The following is a 25,224-nucleotide window of genomic DNA, read 5'->3' as shown; positions in this document are numbered from 1 at the left end:
ATACAAATTTTTTTCGTTGTCCTCTTTTGTTTCAGATTTGGATTTACAGTGTGAGATAATCAGCTACATAGAAGTACCCACTTATGAAACAGGTATATCCTCTACACAACTTCAGAGCATATATAAGAGAGAGAAACTCTATGAATGTAAGAAATGTCAGAAGAAATTCAGTAGTGGTTATCAACTTATTCTACATCACAAGTTTCATATTATTGAGCAACCCTATGAATGCAAAGAGTGTGGGGAGAACTTTCGTAGTGGTTATCAACTTACTCTCCATCAAAGATTTCATACCGGTGAGAAACCCTATGAATGTACAGAATGTGGGAAGAACTTTAAAAGTGGTTATCAGCTGACTGTGCATCAGAGATTTCATACTGGTGAGAAAACCTATGAATGTAGGCAGTGTGGGAAGGCCTTTATATATGCCTCACACATTGCTCAACATGAGAGAATTCACACTGGTGGGAAGCCTTATGCATGTCAGGAGTGTGGGAAGGCCTTTAGTCAAGGTGGACACCTTAGAATTCATCAGAGAGTTCATACTGGCGAAAAACCATATAAATGTAAGGAATGTGGGAAGACTTTTAGTAGGCGCTCAAATCTTGTTGAACATGGGCAGATTCATACTGATGAGAAGCCATACGTATGTGAGAAATGTGGAAAAGCCTTTAGAAGAGGTGACCAACTTACTGTACATCAGAGTGTTCACACTGGTAAAAAGCCATATGAGTGTAAAGAATGTGGGAAGGGCTATACGACTGCCTCATACTTTCTTCTACATCAGAGAATTCATAGAGGTGGAAAACCCTATGAATGTAAGGAGTGTAAGAAAACCTTTACTTTGTATAGAAATCTTACTCGGCATCAGAATATTCATACTGGTGAGAAACTTTTTGAATGCAAGCAATGTGGGAAGACCTATACTACTGGTTCAAAACTCTTTCAACATCAGAAAACTCATACGGGCGAGAAACCCTATGAATGCAAGGAATGTGGAAAGGCCTTTAGCTTGTATGGCTACCTTAAACAACATCAGAAAATTCATACTGGCATGAAACACTTTGAATGTAAGGAGTGTAAGAAAACCTTTACTTTGTATAGAAATCTGACTCGACATCAGAATATTCACACTGGTAAGAAACTTTTTGAATGTCAGGTATGTGGGAAGGCCTACAGTACTGGCTCAAACCTTATTCAACATCAGAAAACTCATACTGGTGAGAAACCCTATGAATGTAAGGAATGTGGAAAGACCTTTAGCTTGCATGGATATCTTAATCAACATCAGAAAATTCATACTGGTGTGAAACCCTATGAATGTAAGGTATGTAGAAAAACCTTTACTTTCTATAGAAATCTTACTCTACACCAAAGTATTCATACTGATGAGAAACCTTTTGAATGTAAGGAATGTGGGAAGACCTTTAGACGTAGTTCACACCTTACTGCACATCAGAGTATTCATGCTGATAAAAAACCCTATGAATGTAAAGAATGTGGAAAGGCCTTTAAAATGTATGGCTACCTTACACAACATCAGAAAATTCATACTGGTGGAAAACCTTATGAATGTAAAGAATGTGGGAAGGCCTTCAGTCGTGTTTCAAACCTTGTTCAACATGAGAGAATTCATACTGGTGAGAAACCCTATGTGTGTAAGCAGTGTGGGAGAACCTTCAGATATGGTTCAGCCCTTAAAGCCCATCAGGGAATTCATAGGAGCACAAAAGTCTAAGACCATAAAGAGTACGAGCTCACCATTCATCATCAGACAGTCCACAATGGTGAGAAATGATGGAATGTTAGTCTTACAGGTATGGCTTTAGCAATTGAGAGACTTCAAAATGCAGTTCTTGCCACATTAGAAAGCATTCGATGGCCGGGCGCGGTGGCTCAAGCCTGTAATCCCAGCACTTTGGGAGGCCGAGACGGGCGGATCACGAGGTCAGGAGATCGAGACCATCCTGGCTAACATGGGGAAACCCCGTCTCTACTAAAAATACAAAAAACTAGCCGGGCGAGGTGGCAGGCGCCTGTAGTCCCAGCTACTCGGGAGGCTGAGGCAGGAGAATGGCGTGAACCCGGGAGGCGGAGCTTGCAGTGAGCCGAGATTGCGCCACTGCACTCCAGTCTGGGCGACAGAGCGAGACTCTGCCTCAAAAAAAAAAAAAAAAAAAAAAAAGAAAGCATTCGATGTCGATGTTTTAATGGAACATCTGACTATTCAATGGTAAATTAAGGAAAAAAAAAAAAACAGGAATCCCAGTTTCTTCATGCCTACAACATCCATGGCATGGATTTTTTTATATAAACTTATTAATTAAAAGGATGACCAAAAGCCTTTCATACTGGATTTCAATGACTGTATTACAAATTACCCCAAGCCTTAATGTCTTACCACAACAGTAAACATCACTCATAGGTTCTGAGGGTCAGAAATTCAGAAGAAGCTTAACTGAGTGCTTTTGGATTGGTTTTTCCTTGAGCTTGTGGTCTTCTGAGGGCTTGTTGGGGCTGAAGAATCTGTTTTCCAGGTGGCTCACTCACACTGACGGGCTGGCTTAGAGAGTGAGAGTGCCAGGAGAAAGCTGTCCTCATCTAGAGTGGGTTCAATTTACATGAGGAAATCCTGGCCTGTAGTAGTTGATGCTACAAATGAATGAGACTTTGGAGCTTTGTTTGTTTTTTTTATTTTATTTTGTTTTTGTTTTTTTTTTGAGACAGGGTCTTGCTGTATCACCCAGGCTGGAGTGCAGAGGCATGATCATAGCTCACTGCACCTTTCAACTTCTGGGCTCAAGCAATTTGGGTGGCTTCCTGAGGATATTTTGCATGACGTAGAAATATAAGCAATTTGTATTCAGAGTGCCAGTCATGGTATTTTAAAAATATGCCCTCGGGCCGGGCGCGGTGGCTCAAGCCTGTAATCCCAGCACTTTGGGAGGCCGAGACGGGCGGATCACGAGGTCAGGAGATCGAGACCATCCTGGCGAACACGGTGAAACCCCGTCTCTACTAAAAAATACAAAAAACTAGCCGGGCGAGGTGGCAGGCGCCTGTAGTCCCAGCCACTCGGGAGGCTGCGGCAGGAGAATGGCGTGAACCCGGGAGGCGGAGCTTGCAGTGAGCTGAGATCCGGCCACTGCACTCCAGCCTGGGCGACAGAGCGAGACTCTGACTCAAAAAATAAAAAAAAATAAAAAATAAAAATATGCCCTCAAATTCTTTGAAACTCTACCCTTCAAACTTGAAGTGTGACCGGGCATGGTGACTCATGCCTGTAATTCCAGCACTCTGGGAGACCGACGCAGGCGAATCACTTGAGGTCAGGAGTTTGAGACAAGCCTGGCTGACATGGTGAAACCCCATCTCTACTAAAAATAAAAAAATAAAAAACTAGCCAGGCGTAGCCACTAGGGAGACTGAGGCAGGAGAATCGCTTGACCTTGGGAGGCAGAGGCTGCAGTGAGCTGAGATCGTGCCACTTAACTCCAGCCTGGGCAACAGAGTGAGACTCCATCTCAAAAACAAAAACAAAAAACAAAAAACCTGGAGTCCAATTTGCCTCCCTTTGCATGTGAGGTGAACCTAGTCACTTGCTTCTAATGAACAGAATCTTCAGGATCGCCTTTCCCTAGTGCTCAAGCTCACTTGTTCATTCACTCTCAGGCAAATCTGGCCTCCTCTACCTTGGGCTTCTGCAGAGGCTGCTGACAGAACCTTTTATAGAAATTTCATTGAATGGTGATTCTCAAAATTGTCACATTAGATATTTCTGGGGTCTTAACCAAGGGTTTTTAATAGTCATACTCTGTTCTTTGGAGAACAGATAACCTGCTGTGAAGTGCCCCCTCTGCCCCCTCTCTGAAATAATCACTGTGTTAATGTTGAGGCCATGCTTCCCATGGGCTGCCCCCAGCCCCTTTTCTGAGCCTAACAAGTATTCATGCTAGTCAATTCTTATGAAACCCAGACTCTTCAGCTGGGGAACTGTGAATCAGCTTCCCATCAGCCAGGCTTAAACTGTCTTCATACTGCCCTGCGTTTAGTTTTTCTACCAATCTTGCTTCATTCCTCTCCTTCAGAGTCATCCGTCTTGAACCATGACCTGAAGGCTTTCACTGCCTTTCCTGGACCTCTTTTTCATTCATAGCCCCTTCCTTCCTTCTGATCTGATCTTGTTTTTTGCTTTTCAGAGGATCAGTATGAACACATACCCTAAGGTTACCTATATACTATGTTTCCCTAACAGCACTCTGGATTTTGTCTTTGTCCAGAGACCATTTCTGAAGTTTAGCATCAGTTGCTTTCTGGAGAGGTTGGGAGTTTCCAAAAGCAAGTCCTGGTTCACTTCTGTTTAACAATCTTTTTCTAGCTTATCTCACTTCTTGCACTTAAGCAACAAGAGCCAGGAGACACCGTCAACATTCTGCTTGGAAGTCTCCTAAGCTAAATTACCCACTTTTTTTTGTTGCTGTTGTTTGTTTGTTTTTTTTTCTTAAAGACACAATCTTGCTTTGTCACCCAAGTTGGAGTGCAGTGGTGTGATCATAGCTCACTACAACCTTGAACTCCTGGGCTCGAGTGATCCACCCGTCTCAGCCTTATGAGTAGCTAGGACTACAGGTGTATGCACAACTACACCTATCTAATTCTTTTTCTTTTTTTTTTTTTTTTGGTAGAAATGAGGTCTCCCTATGTTGCCTGAACTGGTCTCAAACTCTTGATCCTCCTAGCTTGACCTCCCAAAGTGCTGGGACTATAGCGTGAGCCTGGCCCAGTTACACAGTTCTGTAGGTATTTTTTTGTACTCTTCAGTTACCACATGCAGCAGTGTTGCTTTCTGCTATTACATAACAAGAATCGCTTCCCCCCAGTCTCCAGTAACATTTTTCAGTTTTCTTTAAGCCCTCACTAGGAGCCTCTTCAAAAATATCCAGGTTTCTGCTAATAATATTTTCTAAGCCTTTCCAATTTCCACCCAGTTTGTGGTCCCAATGCCCCTCTGACATTTGTAGCTTTTTGTTTCAATAGCATCCCTTGTCTAGGTACCAAAATCTGTTATCTCATGCCACATTCCAAAGAACCCGAAGAATTAGTGGCTTAAAATGCCAATAAATGTGTGTTTTTCTCACAGTTTCTGTAAGTCAGAAATTTGGGAGGAGCTAAGCTGGGCAGTTCTTGCTCCAAGTGTCTCAAGAGGTTGTGCTTATCTCAAAGCTTGACTATAGCTAGAAGATATGCTTTCAAATATGGCTTAGTTCTGTGACTGATAAGTTTATACTGGCAAGTCATTTCTTCTCCCATGGGGCCTTGTCCATAAGCTGCTTGAGTGTGCTTGTGACGTGACAATTGGCTTTTCTCAGATGTGATCCTTTTTATAATCTCCCTTTGGAAGTTAGTTCTGCCACATTCTGTTTGTTACCAGCAAGTCACTAAGTCTGGCCTACATTCAATAAGAGTGGAATTAAGTTTCACCTTTTTTTTTTGTTGGAGGCAGGATCTTTCACTGTCCTGGGCTTCAGTGATCCTCTGGCTTCAGCTTCCCGAGTAGCTGGGACTACAGGTGTGCGCCACCATGCCCAGCTAATTTTTAAATTTTTTGTAGAGATAGGGGTCTCACCAACTTGCCCAGGCTTGTCTCAAACTCCTGGACTCAAGCAGTCCTCCCACAGTGTTCCCAAAGTGCTGAAATTATAGGCGTGAACCATTGTGCCCAGCTCACTTTCACCTTTTAAAGAGAGAAATGTCAAAATATTTGCAGACATATTTTTTATTTTAAAATCACCACACCTGACACCACTCAATCATTGTTGAGGTCTCTAAAATTAGTACTAATAAACTAACTTGTTAATGTCACGTATGCAATAGTGCTTTTAGCCACAGCTCATGCCTTACCTGTCATCGCTGCCACGTAACTCCCTGTGTGTCATTGGCCAAGATATTTATCATCTATGGGAATTATTTGCAAAGTATAATCAAGAGCCTACATGAAACCCAGGCATGGTGGTGCACACCTGTACTCTCAGCTACTCGGGAGACTGAGGCAGGAGGAACACTTGAGGCAAGAGTGTGAGGCTGCAGTGCTCTATGATGGTGCCTGTGAATAGCCATTGCACACCAGCTTGGCTTTTTTAGGCCCCATCTAAAAAAGAAAAAAGGTACATAAGAGTCCTGTTACGCGGATGTGGCCCAAATTATACTTGTCAAAACCTGGGAAGACTGTTTAGCATATAGCCTCATGCTCAATAAATATGAGCTATTGGCCGGGTGCAGTGGCTTACGCCTGTAATCTCAGCACTTTGGGAGGCTGAGGTGGGTGGATCACATGTCAGGAGATCGAGACCATCCTGGCTAACATGGTAAAACCCCATCTCTACAAAAAATACAAAACATTAGCTGGGTGTGGTGACATGCACCTGTAGTCCCAGCTACTCAGAAAGGCCAAGGCAGAAGAATCACTTGAACCTGGGAGGCGGAGGTTGCAGTGAGCTGAGATTGTGCCACTGTACTCCAGCCTAGGTGACAGAGCGAGACTCCGTCTCAAAATAAATAAATAAATAAATAAATAAATAAATAAATAAATAAATAAGAGCTATTATGGATATCGTCATTATTTGCATTGCTGATAATTTTTATGAAAGATTCTAATAGCATAATTAATTTAGAACAGCTTCTTAAAGCCACTCATCTATTAAATTTTATAAATTTTATATAATTTTGGAAATTAAAAATATGATTTCTGTGTGTCTGAAGATTTTGGCCAGGTGCAGTGGCTCACACCTCTAATCCCAGCACTTTAGGAGGCCAAAGCTAGCAGATCACCTGAGGTCAGGAGTTCAAGACCAGCCTGGGCAACATGGCAAAACCCCATCTCTACCAAAAATACAAAAATTAGGTGGGCGTAATGGCACACACCTGTAATCCTAGCTACTCGGAGGGCTGAGACATGAGAATCACTTGAACCCGGGAGGTGGAGGTTGCAGTGAGCCGAGATCACACTACTACAGCTTGAGTGACAGAGCAAGACTCCATCTCAAAAAAAAAAAAAAGAGAGATTTTGCATATCTTATTTTGTTTTGCTTTTGCTTTTTCATTTTTTGTGGAGATGGGGTTTCACTGTGTTGCCTAGGCTGTTCTCAAATCCCTGGCCTCAAGCAGTCCTCCTGCCTTGGCTTCCCAAATTACTGGGATTATAGACATGAGCCACTGTGCCTGGCCAAGATTTTGATAATAGCCAACAATTCATATTCTCTGTTCACAATTGAAGATAAAGTAGGAATTAATAATGGACTATCAAGAAGTAAATTGTTCTCTTTGAGGTTTTCCCTAAATTTGAAATGTACATTTTAATTTAACATACAGAAAAATTGAAAGAATTTAGTAACCCACCATATATGTTTACATTCATGTTATTTGCTTTATCTTATTTCAGCTCTTTTTATCTGCTTATGTATGGGTTATTTCTGTATCATTTGAGAGTAAGTTATAGATATCATGGCACTTTGCCTTTAAATATATGCAAATTTCCTGGATAACTGTGATACTATAATCATACTGGAAAAACTTAATAATTTCTATAGTGTCTTCAAATATGTGCCCAAAGATTTTTTATAACTACTTATTTTCTGATCAGTATCCACTCTTGGTTAATTCATTGCATTTGGGATTTTTAAAAAATTTATTCTTTTTCTCTAGGATAATATCCCCACTTTTTCATGCTTTTGAATTTTTCTTTCTTTCTTTCTTTTTTTTTTTTTGAGACTGAGTTTCACTCTGTCACTAGGCTGGAGTACAGTGGTGTGATCTCGGCTTACTACAACCTCTGCCTCCTGGGTTCAAGCAATTCTGCCTCAGCCTCCCAAGTAGCTGGGACTACAGGCGCATGCCACCACACCCAGTTAATTTTTGTATTTTTAGTAGAGACGGGGTTTCACTATATTGGCCAGGATGGTCTCGATCTCTTGACCTTGTGATCCGCCCGCCTTGGCCTCCCAAAGTGCTGGAATTACAGGCCTGAGCCACTGCGCCCAGTGAATTTTTCTTTTTTAAGTACCCAAAGAATGTCCCACATTCTTGATTTCTGCTTCACAGTATGATTTAACTTATTGCTCTGTCCCTTGTGTTTCCTATAAATTGGAAGTTATGTCTAGAAAATTCATTAGGTTGAGATTAGGTGGAGATTTTTGTCAAGAACATCACATGAATGATGCTACAGACTTCTGAAAGCATATCAGTTTTTTACGTGATTATTTATGCTACATTGTAGAGGCAACTGTCAGCTCTCCATTGAAAAACTCCATTTTGCGGCCGGGCGCGGTGGCTCAAGCCTGTAATCCCAGCACTTTGGGAGGCCGAGACGGGCGGATCAGGAGATCAGGAGATCGAGACCATCCTGGCTAACATAGTGAAACCCCGTCTCTACTAAAAAAAAATACAAAAAAACTAGGCGGGCGAGGTGGCGGGCGCCTGTAGTCCCAGCTACTCCGGAGGCTGAGGCAGGAGAATGGCGTAAACCCGGGAGGCGGAGCTTGCACTGAGCCGAGATCCGGCCACTGCACTCCAGCCTGGGCAACAGAGCGAGACTCCGTCTCAAAAAAAAAAAAAAGAGAAAGAAAAACTTCATTTTGCATTAGTAATTTGATGGGTGCTACATTGATCCATTAATTTGAAAATATAATCCCTTTAATTCAGGAAACAAAGATTGAAACAAAAAGATGTTTTTGTATTCATCTCTCTGTATAGCACATTTGAACTGCCTGTTAAAGGCTAGACTATAAATCTGTGGATAGAAACAGTGTTAATATATGAGACCAGAAGAAAGGAAAACAAATATACCAATATTAAGAAAAAATTAAGAAAACTAAATAAAGAGATTAATGATTAGGAAATACAACTAGTTTTTATTCAAATCCTACCTCGTCCCATTTTGTGGAACATGAGCTAAATCTCTAGATATAATCAAGAAAAGTTTTAAAAGAGAGACATGAAGAAAATGTTTTAAATTAAAAGTTAATTTTTGCCAGGCACAGTGGCTCACGCCTGTATTCCCAGCGCTTTGGAAGATGGATCTTTGAGGTCAGGAGTTTAAGACCAGCCTGGCCAACATGGTGAAACCTCATCTCTACTAAAAATACAAAAATTAGCTGGGCATGGTGGCATGCACCTGTAATCCTAGCTACTTGGGAGGCTGAGATGGGAGAATCGCATGAACCCAGGAGGCAGAGATTGCAGTGAGCCTAGATCATGCCACTGCACTCCAGCCTGGGCAATAGAGCAAGACCCAGTCTCAAAAAAAAAAGTTAATTTTTGGTGTCTGTACCAAAATATTTAGCAATCTCTAATGTATTTTGAGAAGGAATTATATTTGTAAAAGACTATAGTTTTTCATTTAAAAAAATATAGTTTTTCAAACATGACATAGATCTTGTAGGAAATCAGAATTTTTAAAAGATGATTGAAAACAAGATGAGTTTCATTCATTAGGGTAAATGGAAAATTTCCGAGTATGATATCACCAAACTCTAAGATTCTTTAAAATAATTGTGCAGTAGTCATTTTTCTGGCAGAGTCAATTCATTCTTCTGGTTCAATATATTCTAGACAAATGAAAGAAAAGGAATGTTGATCTGTGTTTATCTTTGTAATTTTCTAAGCTTTATATACAGTTTTGTAAATGGGATGAATTATGTGCACATGATACCATCAATTCTAAAAACTACCTTTTTAAAAACCTTTTGGAAATCAGGATTGCAGTTGATGACTACCTAAACTCACTTCCAGCCCTATAAAAATTACTTTTCCAAACTAAGGAGCATCACGCATTATACATTGTCAGCCAGAAATCTGTAATGTCAGCATGATCGTGCGTTGTTGTCTGTAGTGTCAGCGTGATCATGCTTTGTGTCTGTAGTGTCAGCGTGATCATGCGTTGTGTCTGTAGTGTCAGCGTGATCACGCGTTGTGTCTGTAGTGTCAGCGTGATCATTCGCTGTGATCTGCATACTCATATCCCTTTTGTCCACAAAGGGAATAATTCACTATTAAATACTAACATCATTTGCCCTATGCAATTTTAAGTTTTGATAATGAAATGAAACACAATGCAGAATGATTTTGCTATAGGTTAGATGACCACTGTACTTGATAATTGAAAAATGGTTTGTGTTCTTAGACAAGCCAATGAAGCACTCTCCTGGTCCTGGAATAGACAAAAGCCACATGATTAGCCTCTCACAAGACTGGCGTGCGCTGTGGTGTAGAAAGTTTGTTTGCCTTTCCATAACCCAGTGTATCTAAGAATTACCTCAGACCTTCCATTTCTATTAATATTACCTACTAACACTTAAGTCTTAGTGTGGTGGCTCATGCCTGTAGTCCCAACACTTCAGGAGGCCGAGGTGGTCGGATCACTTGAGGTCAGGAGTTCAAGACCAGCCTGGCCAACATGGTGAAACCCCATCTCTACTAAAAATACAAAAATTAGCCAGGTGTGGTGGCACATGCCTATAATCCCAGCTGCTCTGGAGCCTGAGGCAGGAGAATCACTTGAACCCGGAGGCGTAGGCTGCAGTGAGCCGAGATTGTGCCACTGCATTCCAGCCTGGGTGACAGAGTGAGACTCTGTTTCAAAAAAAAAAAAAACAAAAAACTGGTACATGAAACCATAAGCTGAAATGCTGCCAACCAAAAGCTGAATGACCCTCAAACTGGAATTTCAGCATTCTGTCAGGTGATTAATCCCTGGGAGAATGTAGTCAGCTCACATGATTATAGGCAAGTAACCACCTTTTTCTGTACTCATACTACTGTTACTTTTCTACAAAATGAAAAACCTAAATGTGGTTTTTGTTTTGTTTTGTTTTTTGGATTTTTTTTTTTTTTTGAGATGGAGTTTCGCTCTTGTTGCCCAGGCTGGAGTGCGATGGTCCAATCTTGACTCACCGCAACCTCTGCCTCCTAGGTTCAAGCGATTCTCCTGCCTCAGCCTCCCGAATAGCTGGGATTACAGGCATGCATCACCATGCCTGGCCAATTTTTTTTTTGTATTTTTAGTAGAGATGGGGTTTCTCCATGTTGGTCAGGCTGGTCCCGAACTCCCGACCTCAGGTGATCCGCCCACCTCGGCCTCCCAAAGTGTTGGAATTACAGGCGTGAGCCACCATGCCTGGCCTAAATGTTTTTAAACTCTCATCCTGATCAGTATTTAGGTTATAGATAATTTTTTAAAACTCTACTTAGAATATTGTTTCAGAGGAGTCTGTAAATAACAAAACTCTATAATTGCAGTCATAGCTAATGTATATACTTGGATATTTTCCAAATGCTCTTCTACTCTTGTAATTTCTAGTCTGGTCAGCTGGAAGTAAAAGTATCCAGTAACTCCACTTGTCCACCTAAAAATATATTTATTTTTTTAACTAACCCATTAGGTATTTTTTAAATGTATTTATTGGCCAATCATGTTATTTACTGTGACTTTCCTGTTTGTTTCTTTTGCTCATTTTCTCAACCTGCTGATTTATGAATACACACACATACTCTAGATCTTGATTCTTTCGTTATTTTATATATAATATCCTTTTCCTGGAGAGTAACTTTTTAAAGTGCATTCATGATTTTTCTGATACTGATAGTTTTCCCGCATACTATCATATTATATTTGGACATTGCCATTATCAGTCTAACCATAACCTGGTAATCTATTTATATTTTTAATAGTATGTGAGATTTCTATGTGTTCAGTCAGATTATCTATGAATGGACATGAATTTTCTTTTAAAATCATTATTATTTCTTTACTTTTATTAAAATAAATATGATTATGTCAAGTATTTGGGTAATAGCCAGTGTCTTAGTTGTTTAACCAGTTTAATGGAAATCACTACAATATTTTACCATTCAACTAATATTTACTTTGTTGTATGCAAGTATGCTCTATAATTAGGGCTAACTTCTTATTTTTTTTCAAATCCCATCACTTCTTTTGCTTTGTTCATATATTATTCTCCTCTGCTATTTTAATGTTATAATTCATACTGATTTCTTGTTTTAAACCATTTCTGAAATATAATATGCTTAGCTGTGGTATATTATTGTTTTGATAAGCTGCTTATGAATATTCGGGATTTTTGTCCAAATATTCAAAATTGATATTAATATTATTAGCATTCATATATTACTATTCAAAATTAAGAATATTTTAAAACTTTTGTTATTGCCATTATTTGTTTATTAAAGGTTAGATAAAATTTGACTTTAAACCCATATGGTCCTGTTTTTCTTTATTTTGTTTTCCTTCTTACAGTTTTAATATTGGATTGTTAAACACTTTTCCAAAATCACCTGATACTCTATTTGAATTTTGCTTTATATGAAAGCTACAGATAAGCTGAGCTGAGTACCTGCCCCAGGCACAGTGCCTTTGAGCACTACACATCATGGTATTACCACTAGGTTCCACATAAAAGAAGCATCCCCACATGAACCCCTCAATAAAAATCAAGCATTATGTGTTCTTGGCAATACGATGCTGGGAGCTCAGAACTCTTTAGCAAGAATATAAGCTGTGGGCCAGGCACGGTGGCTCACGCCTGTAATCCCAGCACTTTGGGAGGCCAAGGCAGGCGGATCACCTAAGGTCAGGAGTTTGAGAGCAGCCTGGCCAACATGGAGAAACCCCCATCCCTACTAATAAAAAAAAATACAAATTAGTGGGTCGTGGTGGCGCATGCCTGTAATCCCAGCTACTCGGGAGGCTGAGGCAGGAGAATCGCTTGAGGCTGCAGTTGCAGTGAGCCAAGATCAAGTCATTGCACTCCAGCCTGGGCAACAAGAACAAAACTTCATCTCAAAAAAAAAAAAAAAAAAAGAAATATATATATATATATAAAATGCATTGCTGCTTAGACATGTTTGGATACTTACCAGCAGCCCTCATGAGAATGATAGATTCTTTAATGTGTGAGAAGTTGTAATGCAGGGTGAGTAAATATCCACTAATAGTTTTATTTTATTGCCTCATGTTAAAGTTATAATTTGTCACATAATTAGCATTGATTGCATTAAATATTAAGCAGTTGACATTCCTCTAGATCTGCACTGTCAGATAGATACAGTAGCCACCAGCTACAGGTGGCCATTTTAAATTAATTTAAATTTAATAAGACATAAAATTGAGTTCACACCAGTAGGACTAGTCACAAGTGTTCAATAGCCATGTGTATTGGACTTTACAGATACAGTAGTTCCCCCTTTATCTAATGTTTCCTTGTTGTTAATCTCTTGCTGTGCCTAATTTATAAATTAAACTTTATCATAAGTACGTATGTACAGTAAAAAAATAGTATGGTTTGGTGCCATCCTTGGTTTCAGGCTTCCACTGGGGGTCTTGGAACATAACCCCTGCAAATAAGAGGGAGACTACTATATACAATGTTTTCATTATTGGAAAACTTTCTGTTGGATAGGAATATTCTGAATACTTACATTCTATTCACATAAAAATTAATCTTATGGATTTAACAAATTAAATATTGCCAAGCACTTAATTATCATTTGCAAAATTAATTGAGCAATTTTAGGTATATATTAAAAATCGTAGGCTGGGTGTGGTGGCTCACGGCTTTAATTCCAGCACTTTGGGAGGCTGAAGAGGGAGTCAGGAGTACAAGAACAGCCCTGGCAACATAGTGAGACCATGTGTCTACAAAAAAAATTTTTTTTAAATTAGGCATGCTGGTGCATGCCTGTAGTCCCAGCTACTCTGGAGGCCGAGGCAAGAGGATTGCTTGATTCTAGGAGTTTGAGGTTGCAGTGAGCTATGATGGCATCACTGCACTCCATCCTGGCAATACAGTGAGGCCCTGTCTCTAAAAAAGAAAAGTCATTAATGTTTATCAGATACTTGAAAGCATCTTAAATATTTTAAAGTGGAAACAATATGCAAAAAAAAGTTGTAATATTCATTTATATTTTATTCTTACTATTTTATTTTTTTTCTTTGAGATGGAGTCTCACTCTGTTGCCCAGGCTGGAGTGCAGTGGCACGATCTTGGCTCACTGCAACCTCCACCTCCTGGGTTCAAGCATTTCTCTGCTTCAGCCTCCCGAATAGCTGGGATTACAGGCGCCCACCACCACACCTGGCTAATTTTTTGTATTTTTAGTAGAGACGGGTTTTCATCATCTTGGCCAGGCTGGTCTTGAACTCCTGACTTTGTGATCCACCCTCCTTGGCCTCCCAAAGTGCTGGGGTTACAGGCGTGAGCCACTGCACCTGGCTGTTCTTACTATTTTTATGCACTTGTGTTCTTAGTCCTTCCCATTTTTCTCTCTACAGTTAATGGTAATTGAGCGATTTTTAGATACTCCTCTAGTTTCCATGGTCTTCACTGAGACACATGCATGTAAAGATATAATCACAAAAAGTGAAAGCTGTACCATGTGGATTATCAACCACATATTTCTTGATCAGGGCCTTAATCTTGGTGAGCTTATGGAAGAGGTCATTAAGTGTTTTTCTTTTAGCTTTTTCTTCTTAAATAAGCATTATTGAGATAAAGCAAGATATAATTTTAGGCTGAACACAGTGGCTGACTCCTATAATCCCCACATTTTGGGAAGCCAAGATGGGAGGATCCTTTGAGCCCAGGAGTTTGAGACCAGCCTGGGCAACAAAGCAAGATTCATCTCTACAAAAAGTAAAAAAAAATTCACTAGGTATGGTGGCACGCACCTGTAGTCCCAGTTACTCGGGAGGCTGAGGCAAGATGATCGCTTGAGCCAGGAGTTCGAGGCTGCAGTGAGGGCACTGCTGCATGTTAGCCTGGACTACAAAGCAAGACCCTATCTCAAAAAAAAAAAAAAAATTAAAGTTTTGCTTACTTTTAAGATATAATAACAGGGTAGGATGTACCCTCCCATCTCAATAATTTTTAAAAATATATAGAATGATAGTTTTCAGACACTGAACAACAAGCAGACCATGATCCCCAATTGCAGAAACCACCAAGGTGAGCTCTATTATTTCTCCCAACTTAACATCTGGAGTATTTTCAGTCCATTGCTCAGGGAGAGTTAACAGAAGCAGAGTCCATTGTTCTTCCTGAATTGAGACACAAACTTGGGAGTTTGTGGAAGCCAGGATATGTGGAACAAAGTACCAGACAGGAACAACCTCCATGAAGAGATCTCTGGAGAGCTGCCAGGGAATTCCCTTGAATCTTCAGCTGAAAGTACTGACCAGTTAACTCATATGTGAAAACACCTGAAGCTGTGGAAAAACCCACTTGAAATGAAGAGGGAATAATCCTCATAGCTCAAACAAGTCCAGGAATAGCAGGTGTTACCAATAGCCAAAGTGGAAAAACCCTCATAACTCACAAGACCTTGGGTACTCAGACGGGTACTGTCTTAACAGAGAGGAAAAATTAGCTTGGACTAATTAGTCTTGCTCTAGTCTTGCTTTATCAAAGCTGAAAAAGAACCGATGAAAAAGATCAAACTGTTTTCAAGTACGTGAACTGTATTTCAAAACAAAGCTCAAAAATACTTAAAAAGGCCTGGCGCGGTGGCTCAAGCCTGTAATCCCAGCACTTTGGGAGGCCAAGGTGGGCGGATCACGAGGTCAGGAGATCGAGACCATCCTGGCTAACATGGTGAAACCCCGTCTCTACTAAAAAATACAAAAAACTAGCCGGGCGAGGTGGCGGGCGCCTGTAGTCCCAGCTACTCAGGAGGCTGAGGCAGGAGAATGGCGTGAACCCGGGAGGCGGAGCTTGCAGTGAGCTGAGATCCGGCCACTGCACTCCAGCCCGGGCCACAGAGCGAGACTCCGTCTCAAAAAAAAAAAAAAAAAAAAACCTTAAAAAATATACCAGAATAGGCCGGGCGCGGTGGCTCAAGCCTGTAATCCCAGCACTTTGGGAGGCCGAGACGGGCGGATCACGAGGGCAGGAGATCGAGACCATCCTAGCTAACACGGTGAAACCCCGTCTCTACTAAAAAATACAAAAAACTAGCCGGGCGAGGTCGTGGGCGCCTGTAGTCCCAGCTACTCGGGAGGCTGAGGCAGGAGAATGGCGTGAACCCGGGAGGCGGAGCTTGCAGTGAGCTGAGATCCGGCCACTGCACTCCAGCCCGGGCCACAGAGCAAGACTCTGTCTCAAAAAAAAAAAAAAAAAAAAAAAAAAAAAAAATATATATATATATATATATATATATATACACCAGAATACCTGGCAAGGTAACATTTCAATGTTTAGCATCCAATCAAAAGTTACAAGACAGGTGGGTGCAGTGGCTCATGCCTGTAATCCCAACACTTTGGGAGGCTGAGATGGGCGGATCACCTGAGGTCAGGAGTTCCAGATCAGCCTGACCAACATGGAGAAACCCCATTTCTACTAAAAATACAAAAAATCAGCCAGGTGTGGTGCTGCATGCCTGTAATCCCAGCTACTCGGGAGGCTGAGGCAGGAGAATTGCTTAAACCTGGGAGGTGGAGGTTGCAGTGACCAGAGATCACACCATTACAATCCAGCCTGGGCAACAAGATCGAGACTCCATCTCAAAAAAAAAAAAAAAAATTACAAGACATGCAAAGGACCAGGAAAACATGATACACAAGGAGGAGCAAAATTGATTAATCAAAATTGTCTTACATACTAGAATTGATAGGTTATTAGAACAGTTATAATGATATTTCATATGTTGACAAAGGTAGACCAAAATGTAAGCACTTTTTTTTTTTTTTTTAAGACAGGGTATCACTCTTTGGCCTAGACTGGAGTGCAGTGGCCCAATCATGGCTCACTGCAGCCTCGACCTCTTGAGCTCAGTTGATCTTCCCACGTCAGCCTCCCTAGTAGCTGGGACTGCAGGCATGCACCACCATGCCCGGCTAATTTTTTGTATTTTCAAGTAGAGACAGGGTCTTGCCTTAGCCTCTCACACTGCTGGGATTACATGTGTAAGCCACTGGCCAAAATATAAGCACTTTTAGGAGAATCATGGGAGATATTTTTTTAAAACCACATTAAACATCTACAAATGAAAACTACAATGTCTGATATGTAAAATACTCTGGAGAAATGATTAGACATTGCAGGAAAAGGATTATTAGTAGGCTTTAAAATTTTCCCAATTGGTGAAAACTGTAGATTACAAATTGAAGCAACTCAATGAATTCTAATCACAAGAAATGTAGAAATCTAAACAAAGACTGATCATAATCTAATTGCTTTAAAATAGTGATAAAGAATAAGTTGGCCGGGCGCGGTGGCTCAAGCCTGTAATCCCAGCACTTTGGGAGGCCGAGACGGGCGGATCACGAGGTCAGGAGATCGAGACCATCCTGGCGAACACGGTGAAACCCCGTCTCTACTAAAAAAATACAAAAAACTAGCCGGGCGAGGTGGCGGGCGCCTGTAGTCCCAGCTACTCGGGAGGCTGAGGCAGGAGAATGGCGTAAACCCGGGAGGCAGAGCTTGCAGTGAGCTGAGATCCGGCCACTGCACTCCAGCCTGGGCGACAGAGCGAGACTCCGTCTCAAAAAAAAAAAAAAGAATAAGTCAGCAGAGAAAGGAGACTATATAGAGAGGAACAAATGCAAGAATAAAAGTATTTCATGTTGAAACCAACATAACCTAGAAGACAGTTGAGCAAAATTCTTTTGTTTTTTTTTTTTGAGATGGAGTCTCGCTCTGTCCCCCAGGCTGGGGTGTGCAGTGACGCCATCTGGGCTCACTGCAAGCTCCACCTCCCGGGTTCACGCCATTCTCCTGCCTCAGCCTCCCGAGTAGCTGGGACTACAGACGCCTGCCAACATGCCCAGCTAATTTTTTGTTTCTAGTCGAGACAGGGTTTCACCATGTTAGCCCGGATGATCTCGATCTCCTGACCTCATGGTCCGCCCGCCTTGGCCTCCCAAAGTGCTTGGATTACAGGCGTGAGCCACGGCGCCCGGCCTCAAAATTCTTTTTTTTTTTTTTTTTTTGAGATGGTGTCTCGCTCAGTCGCCCAGGTTGGAGTGCAGTGGTGCAATCTCGGCTCACTGCAAGCTCCGCCTCCCAGGCTCTCGCCATTCTCCTGCCTCAGCCTCCCAAGTAGCTGGGACTACAGGCGCCTGCCACCACGTCCGGCTAATTTTTTGTATTTTTAGTAGAGACGGGGTTTCACCGTGTTAGCCAGGATGGTGTCGATCTCCTGACCACGTGATCTGCCCGTCTCGGCCTCCCAAAGTGCTGGGATTACAGGCGTGAGCCCGGGCCAAAATTCTTATATAGTGCAGAAATGAAAAATATTACCTTGAATTCTGTATAATGTGAAAATACTTTTGTACGAAGGTGAAAATTTGTGGATGTCTAATTTTTTAGGCATCTAAAAGATGAGAGAATAGATTAATGCTTTCCTACACTATAAGAAATGTTAAGGTTCTTCAGACAAATGGAAGGTGATATCAGATGGAAATTTGGACCTACATAGGACAATGTGGGTAAATATATCTTATTATTTAAATTGCTTAAAACATGATTGAGCTGGGCGTAGTGGCTCACACCTGTAATCTCAACACTTTGAGACGCTGAGATGGGAGGATCACTTGAGCCCCGGAGTTTGAGATTAACCTGGACAACACAGTGAGGCCCTGTCTCTGCAAAAAAAATTTTTAAATTAGCCAGGTGTAGTGATGCACACCTATAATCCTAGCTACTCAGGAGGCTGAGGTAGGAGGTTCTCTTGAGCCTGGGAGGTCGAGGCTGCTGTGAGCTGTGATTGCACCACTGCACTCCTGCCTGGGTAATGGAGCAAGACCCTATATTTTAAAAACAATAAGATAGTCTGGGCTCAGTGGCTCATGCCTGTAATCTCAACACTTTGGGAGGCCAAGGTGGGTGGATCACTTGAAGTCATGAATTCAAGACCAGCCTGATCAACATGGTAAAACCCTGTCTCTGCTAAAAATACAAAATTAGCCGGGCCTGGTGACGCATGCCTGTAATCCCAGCTACTTAGGAGACTGAGGCAGGAGAATTGCTTGAATCTGGGAGGCAGAGGTTGCAGTGAATTGAGATCATGCCACTGCACTCCAGCCTGGGCAACAGAGCGAGACTCTATCTCAAAAAATTTAAAAAAAATAATAACATTATTACTATCTTTCAGAGAAACTATGAGAAAAAAAGGTTTTGCTTCCATTAACTTTAATTCTGATTCTTCATTTCTTATTTAGATACAAATTTCTGATTCTGTCCTATTGTTTCTCTCTCAAGAATTTTCTTTAACATTTCTTTTAAAGAAGATCTGCTAGCAACAAATGCTCTCAGTTTTTACCTGTTGAAAAGTCTGTATTTCTTTTTTATTTCTTTTGGTAACAAGTTTGTATATAATTCACATTCCATCCAATTCACTCATTTAAAGTGTAAAATTCAGTGGTTTTTAATGTAGTCACAAAGTTATGAAACCTTCAGCACAGTCAGTTTTAGAACATTTTCATCACGCCAGCATGAAAGCCTACAGCCTTTGGCCACCTCCTGCTACTCTTCAATTTAGGAAACAATTTACTTTCAGTCTCTATAAATTAGCCCACATTGGAAATTTTATATGAGAAGAAATGTCACATAGTAGGAATCATAAATATGTGGTCTTTTGTACCAGCTTCATTCACTTGGAATAGTGTTCAAGGTTGATCTATGTTGTAGCTTGTATCAGATCTTCATTTCCTTATATTACCAGATAATAGTCCACTGTGTAGATATGCCACATTTTACTTATCTACTTATGAAATGAAGAACAATTGGGGTTTTTCTTTTCCAGTTTTTGGCTATCATGAATCATGCTGCTGTAAATATTTGCCTACAAGCTTTGTGAGAACATATGGTTTTAATTTGTCTTGAGAATATACCTAGGACTAAAACTGCTACATTGTATGGTAACTCTGTATTCTTCTGAGGAACTGGCAGACTGTTTATACAATAGCTCTACCATTTTCCAGTGCCACCATCAATATATGTAGGGTTCTATTTCTCCAAATCCTATCCAAAATTTGTTATTGTGTATTTATTTGATTTTAGTCATCCTAAGTAGTATGAGTTGATATTTCATTGGTGTTTTGGGGTTTTGATTTACATAGTTTTTTTTCTTTGTTTCCCAGGCTACTTTCAAACTCCTAGGCTCAAGCAATCCTCCTGCCTCGACCTCCCAAAGTGCTGAGATTACAGGCATGAGCCACTGCTCCTGACTGATTTGTATATTCTTGATGATTAATATAGAACATGTTTTCAAGTATTTAGTAGCTGTGTGTATACTTTTTTTTTTTGAGAAATATTTAGTTACTTTGCCCATTTTTGTTGGGCTTTTTATTATTGAGTTGCAAGACTTCTTTATATATTCTAGATACAAATCCCTTATCGAATACATAGTTTACAAACAATTTTTCTCATTCTTTGGGTAGCTTCTCACATTCTTGGTGGATTTTGAAGCACAATGTTTTACAATTTATGTCCAATTTCCTTTTTTGATGTTGTTGCTTGCGATTCTGATGTCACAGTTAAGAAACAATGGCTGACTATAGAGTCCAGAAGATCTACACCTACATTTCCTTCTAAACGTTCTACTGTTTTAAGCCTTACGCTTACACTTAGGTGTTTGATCCATTTTGAGTTGATTTTGTATATGGTGAGAGGCAGGGAACTCAATTCATTATTTTCTGTGTGCATCTCTAGTTCCAGTCTTTGTTGAAAAGACTACTCTTCCCTTCCTTAAATTGCCTTGGTATCCTTGTTGAAAATAACATGTGGAGCCGGACACGGTGGCTTACGCCTGCAATCCCAGCACTTTGGGAGGCCGAGGCGGGAGGATCACCTGATGTCGGGAGTTCAAGACCAGCCTGACCAACATGGTAAAACCCCGTCTCTACTAAAAATACAAAATTAGCCGGGTGTGGTGGTGCATGCCTGTAATTCCAGCTACTCTGGAGGCTGAGGCAGGAGAATCACTTGAACCTGGGAGGTGGAGGTTGCGGTGAGCCAAGATCGCGCCAAAGCAAAACTCCATCTCAAAAAAAAAGAAAAAAAAAGAAAAAGAAAATATTATGTGGAGTCAATTTAATCCATTGATCTATGTGTGGTATTTCTGAGGGATTACTCAGGAGATTCAGGAGCAACAAATCCAAGAACTAATTAAGAGAAGAAATAAGTGATCAATAAGTTCTTAGATTGTAACTTTAATAGTTTTTTTTTTGACTATTTGTATTTTTGAATGGTGAATTTTTAGTTTTTGTTCCTTTTCCTCTTAGAGTACAGACGAATATTTTTTATTTTTAAATTAATTTTATTTATTCATTTTTTTGAGACAAGGTCTTGCTCTGTTGCTCAGGCTAGAGTGCAGCAGCACTATCATACCTCACTGAAGCCTGAACTCCCAGGCTCAACTGATCCTCCTACCTTTGCCTTTGGAGTAGCTGGGACCACAGGCGTGTGCCACCACACCAGGCTAACGTTTGTTTTTGGTAGAGTTTGGGAGGAGAAGAGGGGTGTCTCACTATGTTTCTTAGGCTGGTCTTGAACTTCTGGCCTCAACTGATCCTCCTGCCTTGGCCTCCGAAAATGCTGGGATTAAATGCGTGCACCACCGTGCCCGCCCTGTATCCATCAATATTTTATTAAGCCAAAGAAACAGGAAATTCGGACTATTATCTATTTGTCCGTTTTAGCTGTTGTAAATATTTCCCCCAAATTTACTTACCTAAAAATTTTTCTTTTTTTTTTTTTTTTGAGACGGAGTCTCGCTCTGTCGCCCAGGCTGGAATGCAGTGGCCGGATCTCAGCTCACTGCAAGCTCCGCCTCCTGGGTTTACGCCATTCTCTCGCCTCAGCCTCCCGAGTAGCTGGGACTACAGGCGCCCGCCACCTCGCCCGGCTAATTTTTTGTATTTTTTTAGTAGAGACGGGGTTTCACCGTGTTCGCCAGGATGGTCTCGATCTCCTGACCTCGTGATCCGCCCGTCTCGGCCTCCCAAAGTGCTGGGATTACAGGCTTGAGCCACCGCGCCCGGCCTAAAAATTTTTCTTATTCATTTTTTACCATTTGGAAATTTTGGATGCTTATAAGTAACTATCAAGATTTACAAAGTATTACATGAAGATTCAAAAAAATTTTTTTTAATTTCTTATTTTATGTTTAAGAAGCCTATCCCAGAACAAAAATAATAAAACTATTTAGCAGTTATTTCTTCAGATGATTTTTTAGTCAAGTTTTTAGTCAAATGTATTCGTGTCCAAAGATGAACATAATGTCATGTATTGAAAAATGTGATGGAACTTCAAACCCTCGTATAGGACGTGAGTTCATTTACCTAGCACTTGATGAGACAAGCTGGGCCTGTCGAGACAAAAGTCCCGGTCCCAAGTGGCTCCCAAGGAGGCCGGCGCCATCTCAGGGGCCATGACGGTTTCGGCGCCCCACCCTGAGGAGCTCACACCCATCCAGCAGGTGATCCCTTCCGAGGCTACCTGGATCGGTTTCCACTCAGACTCGCCTCCTACTGGCCCTGAGAACGCACTAACTCCACCCTAAGCCTCAGGTCAGGGACCCCAGTAGCGGCCGATCTGCGCATGCGCACTCCTAGGCAACGCTGTCACTCCCAGAAGTCTCCGGGGCTCGGGCGTTAGGAGGGGCGCGCCATCCCAGTGGTCACCGCCGTATTTCTCGTAGGTTTTTAGGAGTCTGGACCCCACTTCTCACCCGTGCCTGCAGTCCTGACAGTTCTGGCCTGGACTACATATTCCACAGGCAACGGAGAAAACTGGGACCCTTGGCTCCGGTTGCAGGACCTCTGGCTCTGCGCTGCGCAACACTTGGTTTCACCTGAAGAAGAAGGCGGCGCAGGTCACTGCGGGAGCCTCTGCAGCCTCAGCCCGCCGCCCGCGTGGGACCTTGCGTGGCGGTGAGAGTAGGGCTGCAGGAGGCGCTCAGAGCACAGAGGCCCCAGGCGCGGGCCGGGCGAGTCTCCCGCGTCCTCAGGCCCTAGGGTGCTGGAGATGCGGAGGAGGGGCCCATCTCTAGGAGACAGGCGGGGAGCGTGAGAGACCGCGCAGCGGCGACAGGACCGGCTTGCCTGTGTGACGCGGGTGCAGTTGTGGGACTGTGAGGGGTGCGTGGTCGACCTTGTGTTACCTGCACATGCCGTGCGTGTCCTTTGCAAAGCGTGCTTAGCAGGATTCTGTGGGGTCTACTGACTCTTGGCTCCAGGTTCCCTGCTGCTTCCTGTGCCGCCTTCTCAGGCTAGTACGACTACAACAGAGAAATGGTCCTAGTGGGAAATCAGATACTGAGTCTTAGATGAAGATTTCCAGTGAGAAGCAGCAGATAGGATGGGAAGCTTAGAGGAGTAATTGCCCTAAAGACAGGTATGATCGATTCTGTTAAATAAAAAATTATTCGGTGACACTTGTTAAAGCATGCAAAGAAGCCTTTATTCAGGACCATCGTGGTAGGTATTGGGATCCCGGCTGTGGGATTTTGCAGTGGGTAAGAAACATTGGGCTCAACTCCGAATTCAGCATGAACAAGTGGGAATTTATAGCCAAGAAGGTTAGGGATCACTGGATGAGAAATTACTAAGAGGAAATGTCTGGATTAAGGAAGATTCTGACTAAACGCAGCTAAAAGGATTATTTCTGGAGAGAGAGAGAGAGACCTGGGTGATAAGACTTTATCACCTGGGGGACGGTGGAGGATGAAGATACAGAGGCGAAGGGGTCTTGCTAAACTGACTTAGAATAGTTCTTTGCTATAGCCAGATTTTACAGTGAAGTGTTACAGATGGACCTAGCTGAAGATGTAATAGCCTGACTAAAGTTTGGCAGAGTTTGTCAGTTTCGAGTGTAGGATTCCCTCCTGAAACGGGATGTTACTCCGCCCCCATCTCCTGGTTCTTGGAGTTTCATTTACATGTTTAACAGACACCGCCTTCTTGAATTCTGACCCTAAGAACCTGCAGTGAAGGATGATTGCAGATTCCATCCAACATACTTCCTTCTGGTTATGTGTATGAAATTATGCGCCTGTAGTCTTGGAGGGGGGAAACGTAAGCGCTAAGTATTATGAGGCAATTTTGGATATTCCGTTTTGGATTTCTGTAGATCAAAAGCAACAAGAATATGAACTTAACCGTGTTGTGAAGGAAGTGAGCCAGAATTTAAGTTTTCCAAAATAGAAATTCTCAGTTATTGGTGTACTGTCTGTAGACCAGTGCCCTTATGGGCATGAGAGACATCACAAACCCCCTGAAATTCTATAAAGAATTGCTGCACATGTTTGTTCATTTGCATTTTTTGAGGATGTCCATAATCCATATTATTTAGACTCGGGTTTTAGATCTGGAATCAAGGAGTTTTATACCTTTGAATGGTTTTGCAGAAAACTAATGAACAAGATTATAGGAATGGTTAAGAAAATTATACAACATCCGCCGGGCGCGGTGGCTCACGCCTGTAATCCCAGCACTTTGGGAGGCCGAGGCGGGCGAATCACAAGGTCAGGAGATCGAGACCACGGTGAAACCCCGTCTCTATTAAAAATACAAAGAATTAGCCGGGCATGGTGGCGGGCGACTGTAGTCCCAGCTACTCAGGATGCTGAGGCAGGAGAATGGCGTGAACCCGGGAGGCAGAGCTTGCAGTGAGCCGAGATTGCGTCACTGCACTCCAACCTGGGCGACAGAGCGAGACTTTGCCTCAAAAAAAAAAAAAAGAAAGAAAAAAGAAAATTATACAACATCCATGGGATTGGATATTATACAGATAATAAGATTTATGTTTGTAAAGAATCTGTCACAGGAAAAATAGCTGTGATCTAATGTTTAACACTCTTTAGACTTTCAATGATGGATCACAGTTCTCAAAATGTTAAACTATACATGCAGCTCATTTTTAAAAAATGGAATTTTGCAAAATTTTTGCAAGGATTGTATCCAAAATGATTATTTAATTGGTTTTTCAGAAAAGAATGGAAGGGTTGTGGCCACATTTATTGAGCATATAATGTGTGCCCCAAATTACTTGACCTATTTTGTGTACCTGTTCCCATTAAATGTGCAGAAGACATTTCACTGTCCATTTAGGAAAGAATCTTTATAGTGAATTGTTTCTAGTTATGTAGAAGAAACACAGCTAAAGGCTGTTCAAGAAGACAAAGTGTTACATGTTTTAGGCACACTGATTT

General features: G+C 41.6%; 2 protein-coding genes across 7 annotated transcripts in view; both read left to right on the top strand.

Moving 5' to 3' along the window:
- Window positions 1–8,414, top strand: part of ZNF573 (zinc finger protein 573) — a 56,660-nt gene extending 48,246 nt beyond the window's left edge. The window contains exons 6-7 of one of the 2 annotated variants that reach the window (XM_033226036.1): window positions 36–1,327; window positions 8,273–8,414. In XM_033226036.1, coding sequence (XP_033081927.1) covers window positions 36–1,327; window positions 8,273–8,296 — 1,316 coding nt within the window. In that variant the 3' untranslated portion in view covers window positions 8,297–8,414. Of the gene's footprint in view, window positions 1–35; window positions 2,091–8,272 lie in introns of those variants that run through there. The other variant, XM_033226035.1, reaches the window with a different exon arrangement.
- The window catches only part of ZNF607 (zinc finger protein 607), a 46,255-nt gene continuing 21,063 nt past the window's right edge, over window positions 33–25,224 (top strand). For 3 of the 5 annotated variants that reach the window (XM_033226034.1, XM_033226033.1, XM_033226030.1), the window contains exon 1: window positions 22,610–23,408. The gene's annotated coding sequence lies outside the window, so the exon portion shown is untranslated. Of the gene's footprint in view, window positions 93–22,609; window positions 23,409–25,224 lie in introns of those variants that run through there. The other 2 variants (XM_033226031.1, XM_033226032.1) reach the window with 2 other exon arrangements.

This window comes from Trachypithecus francoisi, unplaced genomic scaffold (genome assembly GCF_009764315.1).
Source record: "Trachypithecus francoisi isolate TF-2019V2 unplaced genomic scaffold, Tfra_2.0 Lachesis_group12, whole genome shotgun sequence".
NCBI classification, from domain to species: domain Eukaryota; kingdom Metazoa; phylum Chordata; class Mammalia; order Primates; family Cercopithecidae; genus Trachypithecus; species Trachypithecus francoisi.
The sequence above is the reverse complement of the archived record's forward strand: the minus strand, read 5'-3'. Positions and strand labels throughout refer to the sequence as shown.